The sequence below is a fragment of the Pseudorca crassidens genome, chromosome 7 (genome assembly GCF_039906515.1).
Source record: "Pseudorca crassidens isolate mPseCra1 chromosome 7, mPseCra1.hap1, whole genome shotgun sequence".
NCBI lineage: Eukaryota > Metazoa > Chordata > Mammalia > Artiodactyla > Delphinidae > Pseudorca > Pseudorca crassidens.
Window position 1 is genome coordinate 88,944,445 of NC_090302.1, and position 12,596 is coordinate 88,957,040.

At 39.0% G+C, this 12,596-nt stretch overlaps 1 protein-coding gene across 3 annotated transcripts in view; it reads right to left on the reverse strand.

The window, feature by feature from the left end:
• FAM120A (family with sequence similarity 120 member A) overlaps nucleotides 1-12,596 on the reverse strand; it is a 104,433-nt gene that overhangs the window by 75,227 nt on the left and 16,610 nt on the right. For all 3 annotated transcript variants that reach the window (XM_067744893.1, XM_067744892.1, XM_067744894.1), the window contains exons 2-3: nucleotides 8,551-8,797; nucleotides 4,632-4,714 (exon numbers count right to left, since the gene is read on the reverse strand). In XM_067744893.1, the coding sequence (XP_067600994.1) occupies nucleotides 4,632-4,714; nucleotides 8,551-8,797 (330 nt within the window). The remainder of the gene's footprint in view (nucleotides 1-4,631; nucleotides 4,715-8,550; nucleotides 8,798-12,596) is intronic.

Below are 12,596 nucleotides of genomic sequence, written 5' to 3' on the forward strand. Positions count from 1 at the left end.
CACAGTAGGGTTCGCGCTCCTATGAGAATCTAATGCCGCAGCGGACCCGATATGACGAGGAGCTGAGGCGGTAATGTGAGTGATGGGGAGCAGCTGTAAATACAGTTGAAGCTTCACTCGCTCACCCGCCGCTCATCTCCTGCTGTGTGGCCCGGTTCCTAACAGGCCACAGACCGGTCTGTGGCCCGGGGATTGGGGACCCCTGCCTTAAAAGGTGGAACTCAGAATAATTGAAGCCCATCTTTCTATTCATGCACAATTTATACTCAACTTTCCTTCAAAAGGGATCCCAGAAAGTCTGATCATCAATCTCACTCTAGTAAGCTTGCATAGTACGTTAGATATACCATAAAACTCAAAATGCCTGAAATCATGCTGCTCTTCTCTCTGGCAGCTGGCTCCAGTGTGAAACCCAGACAGGGGCCACGTACGGTGGATATGAAGATCACTGGTTGGCTGGACACTGATCACAGCAGGTGCAGCTGCTACCCGCTTCCCCTTCAGGGAAGCCAAGAGAGAGGAGATCCTTTGAGTCCAGGCTTCATCCTGAGGGCCCACTGTGAGCCTTGCCATGTGCCCTGACCTTGGGAATGCTGGGGTTGCATGGACTGCATGGTGAGACATAGATGGCTCTTCTGTCCACCTCCACGTTCCTAGGGACCCTAACATGCTACTCACCCAGAACCATACTCCCTCCTCCCCGGGGTCAATTGCCACATCCTGTCCCTAAAGACATTGGTAAAAAGGATTACTCAGTGACTTCTGGTGGCATGTAAAAAATATAAAGTTAGAGATAACTTTGGTAAAACTCTAGGTAAATTTAAAACAAAACGTTCCTAATCTGACCTGACAGACTGCCCTGGTATACAGCTGCCTCAGGGAAAAGATAATACTGGTAAAGGAAGGTGACTTGGGACTTCCCTGGTGGCACAGTGGTTAAGAATCTGCCTGCTACTGCAGGGCACACGGGTTCGATGCCTGGTCCGGGAATATCCCACATGCCGCAGAGCAACTAAGCCCATGCACCACAACTACTGAGCCCGTGTGCCACAACTACTGAAGCTCACATGCCTAGAGCCCGTGCTCCACAACAAGAGAAGCCACTGCAATGAGAAGCCCACGCACTACAACGGAAGAGTAGCCCCCACTCACCGCAACTAGAGAAAGCCCGTGCGCAGCAACGAAGACCCGACACAGCCAAAAATAAATAAAATTAAAAAAAAAAAAAAAAGGAAGGTGACTAAAAATAAGTGAACCTGAAGGTAGGGTTATATAAATAAACACTAAAGACTATTTAAATCAGAAAGAGAGATGTACAAGAGCTAGCACTTAGATCTTTGAGAAGAGGCAGAAGCAAGCAAGGGGGCTTTCAAGGACATATTTTAATTTAATTGGACACACAGAGGGAGAAGGAGTTCAAGAGAAACCAGCACCTGCCTGGCCTGGGGCTGATGGGCAGAGCTAGGCCTGGGGGGAGTGGCGGGGGGGAGGCAGTGTGCCAGGGGAGGGGCACACTGCCTGCTTGCCACAATTGGGGTGGTGGTATAGAGAGACCAAAATAGAACCTGATTAGCTGTACAGGAGAACAACACATGTGGGAGGTCTGGGGAGAGGAAAGGCGAGCATAAAACTTGCAAAGTAGCCTGTCCAACGTGAAGGAAATGGTGAAGGGACTCCGGGGCCAGAAGTACTTGGGGGGGGTCATGAATGACTGATAGGGATAAAAACCTGAAATACATGAAACTGAATATGAAGTTTAGGAACACAAAAACCATTAAAATGAATACAATGGTTAAAATGTTGACAGGGCTAAGATTATGGTATTACATGTTAAGGGGTGATTTGAATTTATTAGATAATAAGTTCATATAACACCAACCCTCTGTGAACAATAAACTAGTAGATATGACTTTGGTGAAACACTGGCAAAATAAAGGATGATAAAAGGAATGCTTGAACTTGGGTATGCAAAATCAGGTATCCTTAAAAGCTGTGTATACAACATACTGTGTTAAAAAGGAACAAACAAAAATCATAAGGAAGTTTCATAAACAACAACTAACCAAATTTTCAAAAGATGTAGTTAGTTTTATTACTGTGAAAAAGAAGAGACTAAAAAAGCAGATGGGATACAGATAATTCTATACGGTAGTAATGTTCATGAGAAAAAAACCACATTCAATATCCCACAGTCTTTGTTAAAATGATTAAAACAATACTACACACAGAAAACTATGTATAAAAGGTCAAAACATAAAAGTTATGCAATTTTTTAACATAAAAGTTATGCAATTTTTTAAAATGCTTTGCTTTTCAGAATATGACTTTAAAAATCCTACAACTTATCAAGTCACTGAAAAATTGTTTTGGACTGCTTCACAATGCCATAAAAACACCCAGCTAATATTTAAAATACACATGATGATAATGCAAAAAAAAATCTGATTTGCTTTAAAATAAAAACCAACAAACAATCCTATAAACAACTTTCAGAGAACAATAGAAAAATGTGAACATGGACTTAATATTAAATGACATTAGGGAATTATTGCTAATTTAGTTAATGTGATAATAATAATATAATTAAGAGATTATCCTTATTTTTAGGTGGTGGTGAAATAAACCACAGTTTTCACAGGTGAAGTGTTATGATATCTGCAACTTACTTCCAAATAGTTGAGTTAAAAAACAAACACACAGGGCTTCCCTGGTGGCGCAGTGGTTGAGAGTCTGCCTGCCGATGCAGGGGACGCGGGTTCGTGCCCTGATCCGGGAGGATCCCACATGCCGCGGAGCGGCTAGGCCCGTGAGCCATGGCCGCTGAGCCTGCGCGTCCAGAGCCTGTGCTCCGCAATGGGAGAGGCCACAACAGTGAGAGGCCCGCGTACCACAAAAAAAAAAAAAAAAAAAAAAACACACACATACAAATATACTTTAGAAGAAACTGTTAAAAACTGTTTAACCAAGATGGTGGATATATGGATAGACATTTTCTATTTCAACTTTTTACATACTTAGTATTTTTCTTAACAAACTATTAGGAAAAATACATGATAATGATGTTTGTAACCTACCAATAGTTTGAGTTGGTTTTCCAGTAATTATTCAAACAGCTCCTCACTCCTAACCTCTGATACATGAAAGAAGGCAAGCTCAATTTAGATATATGTATATGGTCTGGGATCCTGGGAGCCTCTCACCCCTGCTACTCAAAACTCTACAAACCTTCTAAAAAACAAGCCTTCATTCTGTCTCAACTTATAAAAGCATACTGCTTAATGAACCTAATGAGCACAATACTTCTGAGTCCACCTGATTTCAGACTACACTTTTCCCATTCTGCAATTCAATAATGGTATCACCAGGAGCTTGGAATCAAGATTACAAATTGTAGCACTCTGTAAATGAAAACACACATGAAGAACACTCTGGCCAATAGCAAAGAGAAAGCTGTACCCCTTCAAGGACAAAAAAGCAAAAGAAAACAAGTAATTTCTAACAAGAGGAGAAAAACTGACTTTTGAACAGAAGTGGAAAAGCCCCATACAAAGAACTGTTAGGATAAAAAGGAACACATCAGGACCCATCAATAAGAAATGGAAAAGAAAGGGGATTCTAGGCAGCAAGTAACAAGATGAAAGAGGCAGGAAAGGAATACCGCTTGAACTTGCAAGTATCACAAAAGCTCACTATAAGCTAAAACACAAAAACTCCAATTTGGAGGGCAATTCTGACAACAGGAAAAGTGCATTCAGAAACCATTCCATGCAACCTCCCTATTACTATGAGGAACTGAGGCCCAGGCTGCCAGCCAGTGTAGGTCCCGACTTCCCAGCTCCCCACCTAACAAGTGGCAGCTATGATCACAACACTAAAAAGCAGAGAACACCAGAGCCACTTTACCCAGCAAAGGGAATACGGAAAATCACAGGAAGCCACTAACAAGTACAACTCCAAGTTCCCTAGTGGCTCATACCAATTTCACTACTATGTTCACATCAAACCGTAAACCTTCCCACTCTAGAAAATCAAAGTTAAGAGAATCTTCTTGGATGTTCATTACTTTCACAAACAGGAAGGGGAGAAAAATAAGAAAATAATATTAACAAAATAGTACAAATGGACCACTTCTGTAATGAACTTGGGTCTCCTCCATCATTCAAAAAGCATTAAAACTAAAAAAAAAAAAAAAAAAAAGCATTAAAACTGTAAATAGATTTTTATAATATTTAAAAATTAGTAAGAAAATTATGAAACTTATCAAACTATGTAAGATGTTGATCTGACTAACAGAAGATGATATTATCTATTGAAAAAAATTAATATTTGTAGGTAAGAAAATTAATACATAAACACTTTAGCTAAAAAATTTCCACCTATCTAGGTATACGGCATGAAGAATTCCTCTAAGGGAATTTTTAAGGACATTTATATATTTCCCTAAAATATAGGTGCTGGGAACAAGATAAGGCAGGTTGTTTGTTTTTTAAGGCAACACAGATTCTGAAGTTAGCGGGAAGCAGGATATTGCTAATTTTGTGGTATATTTCCTTCTACAATAAAGAAACATTATTTATATTATGAAAGTAATATCAAAATCAACAAATGTTGGAAATGAAATGAATATGTACCTTAAGTGAGGCTAGTGGATGTTCTGGACCAAGTAAACTCCAATGAAAGGAAGCCAGATCTTCATCAGGTAGAATGTGATTTCCTGGAATACAAACAGGGATACCATAAAAGCCATCATCATGAGTGACACAGGGGAAACTTAGTATCATTGCATGTTATAATTTGTAGGTTATCTTTGTTAGTTTCAGACTTTGTAATATGACTTCTTAGGACCACCTCATTTGATACACCACATAAAACTTCCACACAGAAATTGAGAATATTTCTTCATCTTTTAATACAAAGCAACATACAGCAGACAGACTTCTTGCAGCTGCCTCAAGCACAACGTGAATTTCCAGTAGAGGCTCAACAGCATTCAAACTGAATAAACTGCATAAAAACCTAAGTAATTCCCCAGCACAGTATTAAGGTCAGTCTGATAATGCCAGATGCCAAATGTCAATTTGAAACAACTTTTCATTTGTTTATGAGAGACTATGGTTCAAACTGCATTCTGTGAAGTAGGTTCAACAGCAGAGGCAGAATCTATAGTTATAAAATCTAAGGAAGGTTAAGTGACAATGTTTGCTGCCTGTGACATGGATCAACACCCTCCTCCCGTAATTTCCAGCACCACCCACAAATAGGTGTACAAAGCACAGACTACAAGTGCTATCAAGAAGTGCCAATCAGCTCTATGCACTATCACCAGGGCTGTGTCACAAATAAGAAGTGTATTCAGCTGAGAAACTACATTTTGCAGGGAACATTCTCCCTTCAGTGTAGTGCTTGGATGCCTGATACACTAACATCTTTGGTTTGTTAGTGGTCTTGATACAATTTAGAAGAAGTAATTTCCTAAATAATTCTGTAATTTTTATATTATGATTTAGTCATCTCCACACTAAGCAGATTCATTAATCAGCTGCTAACAGAAAACAAAACAAGGTGAGTTCATTTGCAATACTGCTAATCATAATACTCTAAACACACAAATACATGATACAGATGTACCAAACTGTCATTATGTCCAGAAGAGCAAAGTTAAGTCCTAATTGTATCAGTTACCGAGTTTTGTACTGCTTTCCTCGGCTCATGGAATGTATAGAACTTTACTGTGAAGTAAGTATTAAGTATCTGAGATTTGTTTTTGAAGCTTCTATCTGAAAAGATATTAAGCCAATTCCAACATCAAGAATAGTCTGTTAGGGCTTCCCTGGTGGCGCAGTGGTTGGGAGTCCGCCTGCCGATGCAGGGGACGCGGGTTCGTGCCTCAGTCCGGGAGGATCCCGCATGCCACGGAGCGGCTAGGCCCGTGGGCCATGGCTGCTAGGCCTGCGCGTCGGAGCCTGTGCTCCGCAGCAGGAGAGGCCACAACGGTGAGAGGCCCGCGTACCGCAAAAAAAAAAAAAGAAAAAAAAAAGAAAAAAAAAATAGTCTGTTAAATACCACATGCTAACACATATATATGGAATCTAAAAAAAAAAGGTTATGAAGAACCTAGGGGCAGGACAGGAATAAAGACGCAGATGTAGAGAATGGACTTGAGGACACAGGGAGGGGGAAGGGTAAGCTGGGACAAAGTGAGAGAGTGGCATGGACATATATACACCGTGAAATGTAAAATAGATAGCTAGTGGGAAGCAGCCACGTAGCACAGCGAGATCAGCTCAGTGCTTTATGACCACCTAGAGGGGTGGGATAGGGAGGGTGGGAGGGAGATGCAAGAGGGAGGAGATATGGGGATATATGTATATGTATAGCTGATTCACTTTGTTATAAAGCAGAAACTAACACAACATTGTAAAGCAATTATACTCCAATAAAGATGTAAAAAAAAAAGAACAGTCTGTTAAAACTTGGGTCAAATACTTAAATGAGTATTTCACTCAACCTTTCTAAAACAAAACAACTTATATAGCTATACCTTCTATTACAAAAAAGGAGAAATTATACTTTCTATTGGAAAAATAATCTTTCTTATTTGAGGACGTTGAAACTTTTACACAAAATCTAAACTAAAAATGTTCACCCAATTAAGCGTTTATCTATAACTTGCCTAAATTTTCTGAAGAAATTCCAAGCCTTAATTTATTACTAAATTATTCACAACGTTACTATTGTTTTTCATTTCTTTTACTATTTCACAAAATAAGTTAGCCAGAAAAGTATTAGTTGGCATTATCTCCCAAGAAATTTATTCAATGTTTCCTTAAATAAGATAAACAAATATCCTTCCCAAATTAGTTAAGGCATCCATATTCTAAAAGCATACAATTTTCCCATTCACTTAAAGTCAACTGTGGTAACATTTAAGTAAACATGAAACTTTTCATAATGTGCCCATCCACTCCATCACTTTTTAACATTTGAGGAAATATCCTTTTATATTTTAATGTCTGAAAATATGAAAGTACTACATACATTTAGAAATTAGGTTTTAATCCTCCAAATCCCAAGTCACAAGAGTTCACTAAGAAAATGGACAGAAAATAGCCAAGTACTAACTTAAAGACATGTATTTGAGATTAGATCCAAATAAAGACAACTTGTAAAATCAGAAAGTTTTTGATTGATTTGTAGTTATACAGTTTGAAATGTTATCACCAAATAATATATGAAAAATTATGGCTGTCTCACTATAATTTCTAGTTGTATAAAACTTTTTTGGAATGTTTATAAAAAATCTGATAATTAGGAATTTCTAAAAATAACCCACAATATAATCCCCCTCTTAAACATGACCAGATCAGGCTGCTAAGCACTAGAACAGAAATTGAGAGAGTACAATAAGATCGCACTTTTCTGGAGACCACACATCTTTCAAAAAGGGCCTGTGTGTCCCAAACAGCCCTCAATCCCATCACTGAAATTCATGGATTTTACTCACAGGAGGGCTTTGCTCAGAACACATTTACTTATACTGTGGACATAATTTTTACAAACTCTGAGCAAACTAGAGCCGGATATTCAAGTAGCTAGAAACATGTACATTCCAAGCACAAGAAAGGGAAGTGGACAGAAAAGAAAGAAATAACTATAAACTACAGACATAAAGTGATAAATAAATATATTACCTATTGCCAAGTTATTTTTAAGAGAAAGAAATTAATATATAAAATCTTAGTTGAAACCAGATTTCATCCTTTCTAGGTATTCAGCATAAGGAATTCCTCCAAGGGAGAGTTTTTTTTTCTTTTCTTTTTTTTTTGTGGTACACGGGCCTCTCACTGTTGTGGCCTCTCCCGTTGCGGAGCACAGGCTCCGGACGCGCAGGCTCAGCGGCCATGGCTCACGGGCCCCGCCACTCCACGGCACGTGGGATCTTCCCGGACTGGGGCACGAACCCGTGTCCCCTGCATTGGCAGGCGGACTCTCAACCACTGCGCCACCAGGGAAGCCCCCTCCAAGGGAGTTTTTAAAGACATGTATACATTTACTTAAGATGCAGGCACTGGAAACAAGGTAACGTAGTTTATTTTTGTTGTTTTCCTTTTAAAGTAATGAGAATCCTGAAAATGAGGGGAAAACATGACAGTGCTAACTTCACAGCATATTTTCTTCTATAACAAACATAATTTGTGCCAAAGGTTTAAATGTTTAATTTTCATAAGTGAGACTGTGTTAACACTTGTGATTTTTAAATGTTATTTTCCCCAAACTTTAAGGGCATTTTTTTTCACAAAATTAGTTTATCGGCCTAAGTGGAACAATACATAAACAAACAAGAACAAATGAAGCACATTTTCAGTGACACCAAAAAATAATGAGTAAAGAATGTTACTGAGGAGAAGCCCAGCCCATTCCCTGTTTTTTTGAAATTTAAGTAAGATACAATCCCAAACATTCTAGCATTGAAATTAAAAAAAAAACAACAACAGTATGTCCCGAGTACAGAACTCCTTTATAAAATGAATTTTCACACTGCCCACCTACCTAACAGAGCAGCAAAGATAGGGAAGCGGTTTGGGTTCAGGTCCAGCTGCTTGGCAACCTCGTGCATCAGATATTGGCTTGTGGTGAGACTTTTCCCATTCCGGCTCAGTTTTAGGGCATGGGCACTGAAATAGTAGGGGATGTTGCACAGGGCATAATCAGAGTCGTATGCAACTAAGCCGTGGAAGCCGTTTTCTCTGCAGAAACCGATCACTTCTTGATGATGATCCTCGATGCTCTGTGCAACCTGTGCAAGGGAGAAGACCACTTCGTCAGAGGCCAGGCACCACTTCAGCACGTGCTAAATACACAGACATATCTGTACAGAATCTGTAAATTCCAGATATGGAAGCTATACAAGAGAGCCAAACAGTCAAAACTAACAATCATAAAGTATGCAGCACATTGCTCAAATAAGAAATTTCAGTGGGAAATAATCTCCTGGTCAGTAACTTACGATCCCATCCAGACTGCAAATTAACTTTCAATTTCTTATCAAGTTCAAAGATCACCCTGTTTAAAAATACACAATCCCAGGTGGCCTCTGTGACAGTATTTTGAAGGAAAGGAGACAGATGGGAAAAAAAGAGACAGAAGAGGAAAATAAAGAAGTGTAAAGGACGGAGACAGAAAGAAGCCAGCCACTCTCAGTGAAAACAAAATAATTTCTTCAAAGTAAGTCAAAGCAAATAGGTGAAATAACCAGAAGGATTAAAAAAAAAAAAAAAAGCCAAGTATTATCCATCACCTACCTACTAGTTACTATAGACCCTGAAGCACTCAGCATATGGGTAATAATAAGAATGAACATGTTTACCCCCAAATAATTGTCACTCGTTTATTCTGTGCAAAGGACCAGGCCTGGTGGTATGGCACCAGGTTCAGGACCACTGTGAAGGCTAGGTCTAAATTTACTGCCTTTTTAGTGATGAAAACTACAAGCTAAAGCTTCTTACTTCTACTGGCTCTCCCACTGTGAAAGGTCAACCCCATCTATCTCAGGTGTCCATCACATACTAAAGAGGGCTGAGAAGCAACGCCCACAGGAAAGCAAAAAGCCCCCAGAATTTCTCTATTCCAAAAACCATACCAAAGGGCATTGAAAAACATTTTCCTAAAATTATATATATAAAGTCAAAGACAATTCCTCTCCTGCTGTTACCCACACTCATTTAACCAACTAAAATTTGGCAGGTTTTTTTTTCCCCCTACAATGGATAAAGGTATTTTAGAAAACAGAATTTTAAACTTAATTGGGTGACTCAGCTGTGGAAAATTAACTCTCCATAGAGCCCTAAAGGTAAAAAACAAGTGAGTGCCCTTAAACATAAATTTCTAGAACTACACTGCCCGATTTGTGGCTATACTGAATTAAAATTTAAAATACATTAAAAATTAAGTTCAAGTGTTCAATGGTCACCTACTAGATGGACATCATTGTAGAGTTACTCTCATTTCTCACTGACTTTCGCAAATTTTGTTAGAAAGTTAGTTATAATGAAATCTCAGCGGCAAAGCAGTCCTTTTAAAGATGCATATTTAAAGGAAAAATAATTTTTTGCATTCTCTTAATAAGTATTTTGATAAAAATATTTTGCTTTACAAAGAAAACAATAACAACATACAATTAGTCAATTACTCTTCTGTCTTAGAATAGGATGATGCTGTTTTATCTCAGTCTAAAAAGAGTACTTTCACTAAAATAGAAAACTACAGTTAAAATTTATTTTAATTAGCCCAGCTTCATCTAGAAATGATAATCTCCAAGTCCATGCTCTCTACCTCAAATCACTTTATTACATAAAACTTTATATTTACAGCAATGTCTTAAGGCATTTAAAAATCACCAGCAATTCCTGTTTTCCAGACATCTTTAATATTAAGTCTGCACAATCTTCCTAAGAGGCCCTGAAATGAAGAGAGATTGTGAGTTACCACCCCCTAGCTCCAGTCCCCTCAGAGGAGTTCTAGAAAAGGCAGCATGGCTGCTTGCTTCATAGAGCCAGATATCCTGTAGAGGAGATGGGGCAAAATTAAATGTATGAGTTGAGTACTGTACAAGCTATATTTTGCAAGAGAGTTTGTTAACCTATTCTTCCAGGAAACTGAGGCTGCCAGCAGTTCAGAACCTAGCTCTGCCCAGCTCCAGGACAAGAGCGGTCCAGAGACTCATCCTCCCTGAGCACCCACTCTCTGCATACCTCACAACATCACCTCATTATCCTCACAACAACCCTTGGAGGGGAAAGGAGGAGGTAGCCCTGTGTGGTCACTCAGTGGGGTGTTCAAGCAGGGGAACAGCAGGTATACTGACTCAGAGCTGAGTGTGGTGTCTGCAGCCTCATGCCAGAGACCCAGGGGAAAGCAGTAGGCAATGGAGTCAGAGCAGGCAGGGACAGATCTAATCTGGCAGGTTTTCAAGGAAGGCTGTGGGCATTGTAAAACAACAGGCAATATATTTCCAGAGCTGTAAAGCACTCATACTCTTTGACTCTGGAGCAATCTTATGCCAGGAAATAAAGCCTAAGAAAGCAACGTATCTGATAAAAAACGTTGGGAGCATAAAAAGGGTGAGGGTAGCCTTCCATGGGAAAAATAAGTTAACATTAAGGAGCTGGGTAAACACAGCAACTACACAATGTTGTGGAGAAACTTGAGAAAAGCTTAGAATAAAATATTAAGCAAAACCATTTCAGAATACAATATCTGCTACATACAACCACATAAAACTGCACCTATGGAAAAAGACTGAAAGGGAGTAAGCAAAAACTAATACAGTTGTACACGGTGGCACAATTATACTTAAAAAAAAAAGAAAGAAAAAAAACTTTAATTTATTATTATTTTTAACATCTTTATTGCAGTATAATTGCTTTACAATGGTGTTAGTTTCTGCTTTATAACAAAGTGAATCAGCTATACAGATACATATATCCCCATATCCCCTCCCTCTCCCACCCCTCTAGGTGGTCACAAAGCACCGAGCTGATCCCCCTGTGTTATGCGGCTGCTTCCCACTAGCTATCTATTTTACATTTGGGAGTGTATATATGTCCATGCCACTCTCTCACTTTGTCCCAGCTTACCCTTCCCCCTCCCCGTGTCCTGAAGTCCATTCTCTACGTCTGTATCTTCATTCCTGTCCTGTCATTAGGTTCTTCAGAACCTTTTTTTTTTTTAAGATTCCATATATACGTGTTAGCATACGGTATTTGCTTTTCTCTTTCTGACTTACTTCACTCTGTATGACAGACTCTAGGTCCATCCACCTTACTACAAATTACTCAGTTTTGTTTCTTTTTATCTCTGAGTAATATTCCATTGTATATATATGCCACATCTTCTTTATCCATTCATCTGTTGATGGACACTTAGGTTGCTTCCATGTCCTGGCTACTGTAAATAGTGCTGCAATGAACATTGTGGTACATGACTCTTTTTGAATTATGGTAGAAAAAAAACTTTTTTAAAGGAAAAAAATCTAATAAAAAGTTGAAACAGCCCTCATATATGCACGCCCACACTGGCCACCTCTATGCCACCGCACTGGGGGCAAATACTCCTCCTTTCACATCCGTCTCCTGCAAGACAAGGCACACAATTTGCTCATCTACATATCAAGGGTCTAGCTTGGTGCCTGGCACACAGTAAAAACTATTTATGAAACGAAAAACTCTGGGAGTCCCAGTTCAGGGGCCCCAAACAGTCTTTAAATTATTTATAAAGATTACTATAAACTCTAAACAGTAGAAACCAACAGCCAGTAGAGCCTTATAGAGCAGTTTCATCTATCTCTGGGGAGTGGAATGTAGCGCTTTCCACAGTCACCTCCTTCCACTGACCCTTCCCCAAACACAATTTCTCATTCATTCAGAACACTTGGTTTCAGCCTGGCATTAATAAGCAAAGTGAATGAACTATTAATAACTCACTACAAGACTAATTTGCAAATGTTAATAATATCTTAATCCTCCCCCAAAGCACACCTAACATTAAACAAATAATTGTCTGCTAGAATTAATCTCCTAAAACAAAAGATAAAGGAA